This window comes from Vanellus vanellus (assembly GCF_965231255.1).
Source record: "Vanellus vanellus genome assembly, chromosome: Z".
Lineage (NCBI taxonomy): Eukaryota > Metazoa > Chordata > Aves > Charadriiformes > Charadriidae > Vanellus > Vanellus vanellus.
Genome location: NC_138908.1, coordinates 34,590,670 through 34,604,705, shown reverse-complemented (window position 1 = coordinate 34,604,705; position 14,036 = coordinate 34,590,670). Strand labels below are relative to the sequence as shown.

General features: G+C 45.9%; 1 protein-coding gene across 2 annotated transcripts; it reads left to right on the top strand.

The window, feature by feature from the left end:
• The first annotated feature begins 1,150 nt into the window (after positions 1-1,150).
• FUT10 (fucosyltransferase 10) lies at positions 1,151-13,649 on the top strand. Of its 2 annotated transcripts, none has more exons than XM_082497747.1 (5): positions 1,151-1,258; positions 3,110-3,316; positions 5,823-6,108; positions 11,915-12,750; positions 13,400-13,649. In XM_082497747.1, exons 2-5 carry the CDS (start codon positions 3,236-3,238, stop codon positions 13,622-13,624), a joined length of 1,428 nt encoding a protein of 475 aa, XP_082353873.1. In that variant the 5' UTR covers positions 1,151-1,258; positions 3,110-3,235; the 3' UTR covers positions 13,625-13,649. The 2 variants fall into 2 exon arrangements, with proteins under 2 accessions (XP_082353873.1, XP_082353874.1); XM_082497748.1 differs by having other exon boundaries at positions 1,226-1,258; positions 3,113-3,316.
• The last annotated feature ends 387 nt before the right edge of the window (positions 13,650-14,036 follow it).

Here is a 14,036-nt window from a genome sequence, read left to right as displayed (position 1 = left end):
AATGAGGAGTGGAAGATAAATAAATCTGTCATGTCCCGGTACTGCAGCATCAGTTACTAGTTTTTGTCTTAGGAGAAGAGCCTGGTAGCTCAGAGAGAAGTCAGAGCTCTGTAGCACAGTTAGTGCAACAAGAGGTGGGCGCTGCTCCAGATGGGCTGCAGGCAAGCGTAGCTACGGAGGAATGGGGGCAGAGCGAGCATGGCAGGGGTCACTTAAACTGCTGCAGAGGGCTGGATTCAGGTTGTTGACTAGGTACCCCTGTGCGCTTCTCAGGAAGGCTGCAGGCATGACCTACTGTAGAGTAAGGAGATGCTGTGTGCATAACATTTGCACAATTTATGTCACTCATGCATTTAATCTGAGGCACATCAGGTGTTCCCTCTGCCTCCGGTGGGATTCCTCCTCCCTCTGCTCCCCCAGATAATTGCCTCCTTGCATCTCCCCTGCCTGCCATGTCTGGGTTAGCAGCAGATACAGTGCTTTCCAGTGTTTGTGTATAAATACAAGTACATATGAAGAAGTGTGTAGGTATCAGATCTGTGTTAAAACAAATGTGTAGGTATGAGACCTCTTATAAATACAAACATGTATGGTTCATGTGTCTGTATCAGCTGGATAAATTCTGTCTCTGCCCTGAGCCAACAGAACCAGCCTTTCAGAGTAAGTATCTTTCACTACAAATAGCAAATGCCAAAAACTCTGTAAAGAGGGGCCCAGCCTCTGGAAGCACCAAGCTGGCAGACAGGACCTTTTCCCGGTCGCTACGCACTGCTCTGTGGGGAGGCCCCGGTGAGGCCGGGAGCAGGGCTAACAACTATAGAAATCAGTGACGGGGACAGATTTTTTTTTGGGGGGGGGGGGGGCGGGTGAGGTCTTGCAGTGCGGAACCTGTAGGAAGAGCGGGCGGGCGGGCTGGAAGTGATAGCTCTCTCAGGCCGATTAGCCCTCTGCGTTTCCTCTTCAGGGCCCTGAGGACCCCGAGAAAATCCGACACCCCTCCCGGGCGGCTGGCAGGGCGGTGGGCGGAGGGAAGGACCGCGGCTCCTCTCCGCGCCGCCCCGCCGCGGGGCCCCGCACCGCCCTCGCCGCCTCCGCCCCCCCCTCCCCCCCGCCCCCCCCGCTCCCCCGCTCCCCCCGCTTCCCTCCGCGCACCCAGGAGGTGCACAAACTGAAAGTAAAAACAGAAAACCCACCCCAAACTCCCTCACAGCCAGCCAGAGGGAAACGGCGGCGGTGAGGCGGGAGCGACTTTCTCGGGGTGAGTACAGCGGCGGGCGCCCGGCCGGAGGATGCCCGAGCCACGGGCGGGGGAAGCAGGGCCGGAGCTGCAGCCCGAGCGGGGCTGCGGGACGGGCTGAGCCCCGGCAGGGGCGGAAGGGGCGACTGTAGGGGGACAGGCACAGCCCTGGCTGGGGTGCTGAGCCCGGGGAAACGCAGCGAGGAAGGAGAGGCGGCAGGGAGAGCTGGTAGGAAGTTTAGAAGGATTTGCTGGGAGCTGCTGCTCCCGCAGGGCAGCCGGGGTGATGATTTATCCTTCTTCCCTCACGTCTTCAGGGCCTGCGCTCGGCCTGGCCGAGGCGGGAAAGCACTGCAAGGTCGTCTTTGCCAGTGGAGTTGGGACAGGACAAGTTACTTTTGGGACAGGACAATATTACTTTTTGCCATGCACAGGGTATTGTGTGGTATTGAAGATACTGTGCAGCTCCAGGGTATGCCTTGAGTAGATTTTCACCAACACAGTCGTGGGCAGAATTCAGCCCCTTCCCTTCCTGGTGCCCTAATTTGGGTATAACGTAGGAGGCACAGAAGACACTGGGGCTTTATAAAAGATCCTACCTGATTTCAGAAGTGCTCCGCTGGCAGCTGTGCACTTTAGTGCCCACTCAGAACCTTCAAAAACATCTGTCCCATGCAAAACAGAACTCACACAGCATGATTTCATGTAAGTTTTACTAAAGAGGTTTTCTGATGGTCAGGGGGAAGGGATGAACTCATGTTGCAGTAGAAGCAGAAACTGGATCATTTTTTTTTGTCTCTATCTGCCAGTGCCACAGAGGTAGTACTATGGGAGGCAATGGGTTTGGAACCCATCCCTCTTTGTCAGTTTTTTTTTTAACTTTGTGAGTGGGATTAGCTTGGGGGGAAAGCTGGCAGGTGCATGCACATGGTGACAATACAATCACATACACCGTCTTTTCATAGAAAACCAGCCTAAATTACAGGAGGCACATCTCTTAAAGAGATGAGTTTTAAAATAGCAATTTATTAAACATTTTTTTGCGTGTGTTTCAGAGTTTTTAGAATACCCACATATTCAAATTTTACTCCTCTGCGTTGAGAGATAAAGTCTCATCTTTCTCCCATACTTTTTTTTTTTTTTGGATAACAAAGCTGGAATTTTACCTACTCCTGTTGTCAGGAGTTGGGATTTTCACAAAGTAACATCCAGCATGCAGAAAAACAGTAGGGCTCTATGAAAGCTAAAAAAAGTGTCAGGGAAGGGGAAGAGTTATTTGAGGAGAGGGAGGCAGACCAACACAGATGTAGATTACAGGAGAAGGGGAACTTGATAAGTTTAAATGTTTTTAGGTGTGGAGAGAGTTTATGTGTGTGCTGTATGGTAACTTTCTCTATGCATTGGGCTAGATGTGCTGGTGAACAGAAGTCCCTGAAGACTGCAGTATAGTCCCAAGGCCAGATAGTTGTGTGTGTCCTCCAGGAGCATTTTCAGGGCTTGCCCAGGATAGGAAAGTATTCCATTGCTCATCTGTTTGTGAGTCTGCTGAAAAGCAGCACAGTTTGCCATCTGAAGCTCAGGGAAATGACTGCCCTTCCCACACAGGACTGAGCCAGGCCCATCAGCATCTCTCTACGCTCACTGCTAGGAAGAGAGGCTGTGTGAACCTGGTTAGAGAGGTTGCCCAAGTCTAGGATGACCAGAGGGAGAGTAGATGCATGGGGCTGTGCATGAAAGTGCTGTTTTGTGCAGGCAGCTTTCTGGATACCTGGCTCAAAATATGGCTCTGGCACCTACGGAAAGATACGGGTAGACATCAAGCTAGCCACTGAGCTTGAGAGCGGTCTTTACTGATGCTCTACCCTTTTTCAGCAGCGGTCACCATGAAGAGGAGTAAGGATGGAGTGGGAAAGCCCTGCAGCAAAGGCTGAAGACTTTAGACAAGCTGGCCTTCCTGATGCCTAGTTCTAACTGCTCTGGCAGGCCTGTCAGTGCAGCATGATTAGAATGAGGAGGAAGAAACTGTGGGCATCTTGCTTCTGCTTTGCAGCTGCCTTTTTCCTTGTGGTGACCCTCCAGGTACAGGGGCAAGGGGGGGTACACATGAGATTATTCTCAAAGTGTGACACAATTCTGACAGGTGAGAAAGAGCATTGAAGGTGACAGACATTTTTCATACAAGTCTGTGCTTTAAGAGGAGTGTTTAAAGAAACTGTCAGCAGCATGGTGTTAATAGCTGACTCCAGTAGTGACATTACACAGAGAACACCTTTCTTGCATAGCTCCTTGGCTCCTGGGCAAGTTTCTTGGGACTGGTGTACCATAACATGCCATGTTGCATTGCCTCCATCTAGCATTGCCTCCATCTAGCATCTGTTCATGTGTTTCAACTCATTAGGCAGGGGAGCAAAGCTGGACCCATTTCATACTAATGTGGCAGAAAGACCAGGGAAATCTGAGCACATCGGTAAGCGGTGATGGAAGTCTGTCCGCAGTCCTGACTCAAAGGCTATTGTTGGCATTGGGAACTCCAGTAGCTAGTCAGTAAAAAAATGCATGAGAGAAAAATCAGCATGGAGGCATATTAGTTTGTGGCTGGTATAGGTTACCCTAGGTTTCCATTAGAAGAGAAAAAATTTTAGACAAATTGAATCAGCCTTGGCTTGCAGTCATGGGACCGTAGGGGACTTGAGTCATGAGAAGGCCAGGATCTGCCCCAGATATGTCTTTCCAGTTGGGCTGTGATCTGAACCGAGGCTCTAGTTCAGCCCAGTACCTCTGGTAACTTCCAGTGGAGCCAGTGGGAGGACCTCTGAAGCTCTCCCAGGCCAGCTGCCTACTCCAAATTGCAGCTATTTCTTGGGGGCAGTCACTGACACTTAACTTTCAGTTCTGTTCCCCTGAACAAGGCATCCAAAGGTTATATGGCTGCCCTAGCATAGGAGCAATGCTAGCAAGTGTTAGGACCTTTATTGGGAGGGTTTGTGATTCTGCTGCACCTCCACAGCTAAGCGGGTTTGGAGCTAGTTAGAGCTTCCCCGTGCCTAGCTGGGATTTTTATCTGAGGATGTTCACTGGGTGGTGACGCTTGGTGCCCTGCCACTGGGACTGCTGTAGCACGTGAGCTGTCAGTATAGTTGTGGTGTATCAACTCCAGGGATTCAGAGAGAGCTACTAGAAATTCTCTGCAAATATAGAGACTCCTTAAATTCTGCCAGCGCAAAATCTGGAAGCAAAGAAGGAGCACGTTCCTGGAGAAACCTGGATGTGAGATAGTTAGAGATTTATTTCAATTATATTGCTGCAGTTATATCTTGTCAAACTCTTAGACATATGAGTCTTTTCCCCAGATAGTGTCTTGTCCACTCTCCAGTGTGGGAGTGTTTTCTGTATTTTTCTGTACAGCTGCACATTGCACAGCCTCCTGTTTGTGCTGTCTCAGTATCCTGTGTCACACAGAGCCTATTTAGTCTAGGTACAATCAGTGTATTTTGCTACACAGTGAGAGCTAATGACACAGCAAACAGCAAAATGAATGCATGCAGTAAAGCTATCATGGAAGATAAATGTTTTCAAACAACTTAATATAAACAAAACTCTTCTGCTTTCCAATATCCTCCTTCAGAGCCATCCAGCAAACCAAAGTGCTGTGGCCAAAGCTGTCTGGTGGGTTTGAGTTCCCTCATCATTCTTGCAGCTGTTCCTGGGGTGGCATTATGCACTGCCTGTGAAGGTGCATACACAGAAAGCTATTTGCATGGTAGCAGGAACGTCTTTGCCCCGCTAAAGCTAAGAGCAGGAGCTATGTATTCTGTGGCAATACCTGCCCGCACCATTTCTGTCACTTAGCTTGACAGGCTGGTCTGCCCCAGGCTGCTTTTGTAGCAGGTACTACCTGTAGAAAAGAGCGGTGGCTTCATGGGCACCAGAAATCCCCCAGATTTTCTGAGCACTTCTGTCTCATGGCTGATGGTGAACAGTATTAGAGGTTTCTCCTATGGGTGGAGAGTTTTTAAGGTTCCTTGTAGGGTTTCAGATCTGTAAATAATGGTTCATACTGGTAGGTCTTTCACTTCACTGCATACAGATAAGACTTTTCTCCTCTACCTAGCCACGAAATTGTAGTTATATTGTCTTTAAGACCTGTTTGCACCTGTTTTATTTGGTCAGTGTTTTAAAAATTAACAGGGGTGAATACTGACGGCCACACAGAAACATGAAAATTTCATGCATTTTTTTTACAGCTAATTTCCAGAAGAAACCTGGCTACTGAAGGGCTGTTCTCAGTTTTGTGCTTTTTCCAGGGAGAAAGCAGAAGTTGTGTTGTTGAATCATATGTGATGTGTCCATATCTTAGTACAAAAATTTATTTCCTGCCTCCTCCTTACAAATTCAAATTAAAGCTTTTGCTGTTCTCACATAAGATCACCTGGACAGTGGCTGCAGTCAGTGAAATGCATCCACTTTGACAGAAACTTCACATGCAGACATAGTTTGTGCTTGGTGCTTAAACTCTGATTTGTCAAGCAGATGTCATGGCTAATGACAGTGATATGCTGTGATATGTATGTTTATTTCCCTGAAGGTTATCACTGAACTGAGCAGTTCAGAGAATAAGGTAGCAGTAATCTCCAGTTTACACAGTGGCCCATTAAAGCCTGTGGAGAGACACACTTCCCAGTTTAAGAAGCAGGAGCGTCAAAGCAGCTTCAAGACAGTGTCTGATGTAAATCACTATCCTGTCCTGCTGTGGTGGTCTCCCCTGACTGGAGAGACAGGGAGACTGGGTCAGTGCGGAGAGGATGTTTGCTTCTTTACCATCAACAAGACCTACCAGCACAATCAGATGACAAGAGCATTTCTGTTCTATGGTAAGGATCTGTTTCTTTTTAAAGGAGTAACTTTCCCTCCTGCCCAGTTATTTTCCTGTAGAGATTAAGTATTCTAGGTGGCAATCACTGAGAGCAGGAAGCTTACGCAGCTCATTGTGCTAAACTCTGCCTGGTGCTGAATGCCATCAACAGAGATCCAGAGATGCACGTTCTCTGTAAAATTCCTCTGAAAAGTGACTGTGCACGTCTGTGGGATAACAGTTGCCTTGTCTCACACTGCTTTCCAATCACATGTGCTCTCTGTTTATGGGAGAAAAGGTAATTTCCCATCATTGCCAAGTCATGAAAAGACAGTCTGAGAGCAAGCCAGCTTTTTCCAGTCTTCTGGCTTGTCACCCCTAGCGGAGCTTTTGCAAGGCCTTTGTTGCACTTGTGCAAGTCTTTGTCTTAAAATAATGCCCTCACTGGTAACTGTGCAACTGCCCTGCCTCATGTGCCGAGAGATTGCCAAAAGACTGTAGATGGAAAGTAGAGAAAGAAACCTATTGATTCTGCACAGGGAGCAGCAGCTAGTGCAGCCTTCTGAGCTGCTCTGGCCCTGCCACCTCAGAAACTTCCCACTACATGTACTGTAAAGTGAGTCTAGAAAACACAAAAGATGCATCTTTTAAGACCAGGCATTTTGTTAATTTTCTTTTTCCCCCCCCAGTTGCTTTTCAGAGAAAAAGTGAATTTTAGATAGAAAAATAAAGCCAAATGCTTTTCTGTGACTGGTAGATTCAGCTCCTGTCTGGAAACAAAACAAAATAAAACAGAGTCCTGAATCTCATTCACTCAAATGGGATACAGGTGAACTAGAAATACAGGAAAGAAGGGCCTTTAGCTTGGTGAACAGTGAACCAAAAACTTCTCATCACTAATCTTTTCAGAGCTCCAAGTAGGTCAGCTTTTTCAGTTGATAATATAGTGGTCAAGCAAGAAAGCAAAGGAATAATAGCAAAAGAATGAGAAGCTGACCCAATTAAAGACAAGGAAAGCTGGGTTTGCATCACATGAAAGCTGTAAAGTCTGGTGGTTTTGTTCTCTGGTAGTAATTCTGTTTGTCTGTTTCAGCATTAGAAGGACTATTACTGTTCATTTTTAGCAGGCTTGTGGACATGGTTTGCTTACTTATTTTCAAAGGACTATTTATACTGGGCAAAAGACTTTCCCTGTAGTTTTTTTTTCCTTTTTCTAGTGATGTTGGCTGTGAACAGTGCAAAGACAAATGTCAACACATGCAAAAATGTTACTTATTTTTAAACCACAATAAATGATCTCACAATGCTAAAACCTGCAGAGGCAAAGGTCATAGATGGTACTGAATGTGAAAAAAAATACTTCGTCAATAAAGAAAATCTTCACACACATACACACACACAGAGCAAAAAGACAGATTTTGGTGTTCCAGAATTTCCCTCTGGACAGCCTGCTGAGTGAAAGCTTGAACATCTGCATTTCTGCACTAAGGTTGGATCAGGACACAGTTTCACCTTCCAAAGAAACTGTGTTAATTTTCCCCTAATGTTTGGTCAGTGAGAAGAGTGAAGAAGAATGATCCATACTTAGGAAAAATGTTATGCAAAAATATGGGGTGCAGATGTTTTCCAGCAGAACTGCTTTGCTAGGAACAGCTTCTTTTCTGAAGCTTGTTCTGACTTAGTGTCCTGGGCTGGGAAGCCTCTAGGGGTAGGTGATGACTTTGTCAAGTGCCATCATCTCCTGTTTGGAAGTGAAATGTGGCATCCACTTGCTGAATTTTGTTTCTGCTTTTGGGAGGGATTCCCAACGCCACCTTGTCAGTGTCACATACTTTGCAGAGTTTTGCGTGAGGCGTGAGCTACCAATGCAACTGAGCTGGATCTGGTGCCATGCTGTGTTGTTGGAGCCTTGGGATTGTTGTTTCTCAGGGAGGAGGATGTCCAGCTTTTCTGTGCTGGAGCAATGAGTCCTTGGAGTATGAAACCTGAATGAAAGACGTCTGCTAAGATATAGAACTTCTGACAGCATCTGTCTTCATCTTCTGCACTTTGCCACATATCCTAATTAATAGTTTGGAAGTTGAAGTTGCTAGTAATTGTAGTCTTGTTGAGCTTTCTTTATCCCCTCATAAGCCCCTTTATTTCCTTCATCTCATGGGGTAGGGAACATGCTGATGTTATCTTCTCTTTAGTCCCTAAAAGCTTGTTGTCTGGTGGACTGAGATTGATAAAGTGTTATGTTAGAATCAATCATTATGATGTGCTCTGATCTATAGTGCATTTTTCTTTAAGCTTGTCTTTGCCTAATTCTCTCCTTGTTTAGTAAGTTTTACATGTTGCATTTTTGTCTCTCATCCTTTTCATTGTCTCATTCTTTCCTTCATTTTCCTTCCCTCTTCCCTGCAATAGTGCCTTAAAGAGGAAGGACCCTTGTGAGAGGCAGAGCTGAAGTGTGGTGGTTTCAATCCACAGCATTTCATTATTGTCTGTATGCACTGCTACTTCTCTTCTGGGCATCACTTAGAACAAAGCGTTTTCAAAATCAGATAGGCCTTATTAGCTTCCCTGTGAGAATCAGATTCACTTTAGAACAAGAGGTGATGGGCTCAAACTTGAACACAGGAAGTTCCATCTAAACATGAGGAGGGACTTCTTTACTTTGAGGGTGGCAGAGCACTGGAACAGGCTGCCCAGAGAGGTTGTGGAGTCTCCCACTCTGGAGATATTCAAAACCTGCATGGACGCCATCCTGTGCAACCTGCTGTAGGTGACCCTGCTCTGGCAGGGGGGTTGGACTAGATGATCTCCAGAGGTCCCTTCCAACCCTAATCATTCTGTGATTCTGTGATTCAGTTTTCCTCACCTTCTTGTATCACTATAACACATCAAAATGAGAGGCAGCAAATAGTGTTTTTCAGTGAGTGGCACAGTCCTTCATCCTTTTGGTGTTGAGGGCTTGGGACCACCCTTCAGTAGAAAACAGAAGGTCAAATACTTAGTGGCCTTAAAAAAACCCACTTAATGCTCTTGAAGGATCTTGCTCTATAGGACGTTTTTATGTTACTGACAGCTAACATCTATCTTCACTGCAGTAGTGAAGTCTTACGTTGATTTTATAAGGTCGTCCTTTGAGTCACCTTGGTATGCTCGTGCAGCCACGAAGACCACTGGGCATTTTTTTTTTTCCTTCTTTATATATTACGTTTTAGATCAAAATTCTGTGTTAGACTTTTGCTAGCTCCCTCTTTGTTCCCATCAGTGTTTGAGGTCAAGGGTAGAACAGAATGAAAACTTACAAGTGTGACTGGGATGGTAGAATACCTTGTCCAAAGAGAAGGGATTTGTGGTGTTTTCTAAACCAGCTACTCACTCTTTGGTTCAGTTTATGAACCTGCCTTGCTTCACAATACCAGTTAAAAGTTTTGTATATTCAGTGCTTGTAGTTACGTAAAAAACACATGCAGATATAAGACAGTGAGGAGATATCTTGACAGAGATTCACCAGCTTTGCATTTCATCTGCAATAAGGCTAGTTGTGTAAGAGTAGTACAGCGGTACTGAAGGGAGAGCAAGGGTCAGATTCATGAGCTGGTATTTTGAATTCAGTTTTGCACAGACCAGCCTTTGGAAAAAGGCTTCTAGGTTTGTCCTGAAGCTTCCACGACAGCTTTCCTAAGTTGCTCTGGAGGGTCCCTGTCCTCGCAGGGAGGTGCAAGCAGCTGCAGTTGCCTGTTTTTAGAGTTTAGACATGGTTCTTCTCCTATTGGCATTAGTTTGAGGAGTTCTCTTCTGCCAGAAGCTACTTCTTTATGTATCTAGTGGGCAGCTGTGATAGAATCATAGAATCATAGAATGGTTTAGGTTGGAAAGAACCTTGAAGATCATTGAGTTCCAACCCCCCTGCCATAGGCAGGGACACCTCCCACTAGACCAGGTTGCCCAAGACCATGTCCAGCCTGGCCTTGAACACCTCCAGGGATGGAGCCTCAACAACCTCTCTGGGCAACCTGTTCCAGTGCCTTACCACCCTCAAAGTGAAAAACTTCTTCCTAATGTTCAATCTGAACCTGCCCTCTTCTAGTTTAAAGCCATTCCCCCTCTTCCTATCGCTACATGCCCTAGTAAAAAGTCCTTCCCGAGCTCTCCTGTAGGCCCCCTTTAGGTACTGGAAGGCTGCTATAAGGTCTCCCCAGAGACTCCTCTCCTCCAGGCTGAACAATCCCAACTCTCTCACCCTGTCCTCATAGGAGAGGTGCTCCAGCCCCCTGTTCATCTTCGTGGCCCTCCTCTGGACCAGCTCTAACAGGTCCATGTCTTTCCCGTGTTGCGGACTCCAGAGCTGGATGCAGTATTCCAGGTGGGGTCTCACCAGCGCGGAGTAGAGGGGAAGGATCACCTCCCTTGACCTGCTGGGCACACTTCTTCCGATGCAGCCCGGGATGTGGTTGCCTTTCTGGGCTGCAAGTGTGCATTGCCAGCTCACGTTGAGCTTCTGCTCAAGCAACACCCCCAGGTTCTTCTCCTCAGGGCTGCTTTCAATTCTTTCTCCGCCCAGCCTGTGTTTGTGCTTGGAATTGCCCCAACGCACGTGCAGGACCTTGCACTTGGCCTGGTGGAACTTCATGAGGTTGGCGTGGACCCACTTCTCCAGCCTGTCCAGGTCCCTCTGGATGGCATCCCTTCCCTCCAGCATGTCAACCCGCTCCACACAGCTCTGTGTCACCGACATACTTGCTGAGGCAGCATTCAATCGCACTGGCCATGTCACCAACAAAGATGTTGAACAGTACTGGTTCCAATACCGAACCCTGAGAACGCCACTCATCACTGGTCTCCACTTGGACATCACACCATTGACTGCAACTCTTTGAGTGTGACTGTCCAGCCAGTTCTTTATGCACTGAGTGGTCCATTTGTCAAATCCATGTATCTTCAATTTAGAGACCAGGGTATTGTGTGGGACAGTGTCAAGCGCTTTGCACAAATCTAAGTAGATGAGGTTGGTTGGTCTTCCCTTGTCCACTGCCGCTGTAACCCCTTCGTAGAAGGCCACCAAATTTGTTAGGCATGACTTGCCCTTGGTGAAGCCATGCTGGCTGTCACCAATCACCTCCTTGTTTTCTACATGCCTCAGCAGAGTTTCCAGGAGGATCTGCTCCATGATCTTGCCAGGCACAGAGGTGAGACTGACTGGCCTGTAGTTCCCTGGGTCTTCCTTGTTTCCCTTTTTGAAAATAGGGGTTACATCACCTCATAACTTTCTCTTTGATAAACTACATAGATGGGCTTCCAAAGTCTCTATAGTACAATGTCTTTCCAAGACTTGAAGTCATTCTTGTAATTTTTCTCCTTAACCCTGTCCAATATTTTAGAATCCTTTTTGTTGTTTTGCTACTAGAACCAAATTGAGCCCTGCAGTAACTATTTCCCTCACATCATAGAGGCAATACCATTTGTTCCCCTATTTACAGAACTAGGAGATTATTAAGCATCTTATTAGTCTCATTTCAGTGCATTAAAATATAAAATTCCTAGCAAGCCTTTGAAATGAAAGGCCTTTAAATTAATATGACCTGAAAGGAAACCATTTCTGGCATTAACTACTGATCCCCATTCTCTAGATTCTTCTGCTGCCAAATTCAGTTTTATCTGTCATAACAGTCCTCTATCTTTGCATGAATTCCTCTGTTTGCAATTCTGCCTTATAATGTCATAAATGCAATGGTTTTAGGGCTGATGTTGAATTAAAACTAGACTTCTGTGTCAGTGTAGTTAGTGTTGCAGCAGAGATAGGGGCAGTCTAAAGACGGTTTGCTTTTGTCTAGGTACTGACTTCAGTATAGGCAGCTTACCCCTCCCTCGTAAAGACTATCATGATTGGGCCCTTTTCCATGAAGAGTCACCAAAAAACAACTACAAACTTTTCCACGAACCGACCATCACCTTATTCAACCACACTGCAACCTTTAGCCGCCATTCTCACCTACCGCTGACCACTCAGTACCTTGAGAGTATAGAGGTCCTGAAATCATTGAGGTACATGATCCCACTGCAGATGAAGAACAGCTTGAGGAAGAGGCTTGCACCACTTGTATATGTGCAGTCTGACTGCAACCCTCCTTCTGACCGGGATAGCTATGTCCGTGAGCTGATGTGCCACATTGAAGTAGATGCTTATGGGGAATGTCTGCATAACAGAGACCTTCCTCAACATCTGAGAAATCCAACTGCCATGGACGATAGAAACTTCTATAAAATACTGGCACAGTACAAGTTCATTCTTGCTTTTGAAAATGCTATCTGTGAAGATTACATCACTGAAAAACTCTGGCGGCCACTGAAGTTGGGAGTGGTACCAGTGTACTTTGGGTCTCCCAGCATTGTAGACTGGCTTCCTAGTAACAAGAGTGCAATCCTAGTGTCCAGTTTTTCACACCCTCGGGAACTGGCCCACTACATCAAAACACTGGATACAAACGATCAAGAATATGAGTCCTACCTACAATGGAAACTGAAAGGGGACATTTCCAACCCAAGGCTGCTTACAGCAATGAAGGAACGCAAGTGGGGAGTGCAAGATATTACCCAGGACAATTACATTGACACCTTTGAGTGCATGGTGTGTAACAGAGTGTGGGAAAACATCCGAAGGAAAGAAAAGGTACGTGTGACTTTGTCCTTGTGTCTCAGAGAGGCTTCAAAATGACACTAGTCTCTTATTTGTCCCAGGAAGTCTGGTTACCAGATTTCTGGCCAGCCTACAACCACTGGCATTGCAGTGCCATTCGGTTGTGCACCTTCATGTCAAAAGGTGTTGGTAGAAGGTGTGGCTGCATGGCCAGAGCCTGTGTTCCTCATACTGCTGCAGTACTTGAGCTCATACATGTTGACCATCAAGCTGGTAGTCATTTCAGTGGAACGCTTGAATTGTTTTTATCAGGCTACAGAAAGTAGCCTAACTTGCTGACTTGCTTCAGATGACCTGGAACGTTTGGAAACAGATTGCCCAGAGGGGTTGTGGGATCTCTGTCCTTGGAGGTGTTTTAAGACTCAAGTCAATACTGCCCTAAGCAATTAGATATGGTTAGACCTGTTTGGAAGAGGGAACTAGACTAGATGATCACTGGACGTCCCTCCTGACTTAAATACTCTATGACTATCTGGATCTGCATATTCATGGTTACAGTCAAACCTGTAGGTGGAAGGAGAACGTCACTGACTTGCTTTCATAATCTACTAATGGCACAGCACCTTTCTTCTCTGTCTGTCAGGGTCCCTGAATAACCACTTTTATTTCTCTCCATTGCCAGGGATGGCTGCCTCAGAGGTGGCAGGCTCAGGTTAACCACCTGAGCTGCCCCAAACCAGAACCGTTCTGGTTCTCATCTTCAAACGCTGGCTGGGCTGCTCTCCAAGAAATGTGGATACCAAGCTTCGAGCAGTCCAAGAAAGAAGCCTGGGCGCTGAGGCACCTGGTGGAAAGGAACAGGAATTTTACAGCTCAAGAATTTTGGATGCTTGTATTCAAAGAATAAACACAATGACCTGTAAAACAGAGTGATCTCCTCAGAGGAGTCTGTGGAATTTTCTTTTGTAGGTGACCTTATTATACTTAGAATTGGTAGGTAGGAAGTAGACCTGTAAGACTAAATTTAATATGTTCATTGCTCAAAGAGTACTAAGGAGTGCTAAACAATAGAAACACCCTGCCAGGTGATATGGATACATATATATATATATATATATATATATATATATATGTATTTGTGTATATATAGATGTATTTTTATATATATGCATTTATATTTAGAATTATTTATATTATCATAGATATATATAAATCACAGAACAATTTATATTGTCAGTAGTTCAGATGTTTGAGCATTAAGGCACAAGTTATCAAGGTTTTCAAAGCTCAGTCCTAAGCAAACAGCTAATTCCCATGAA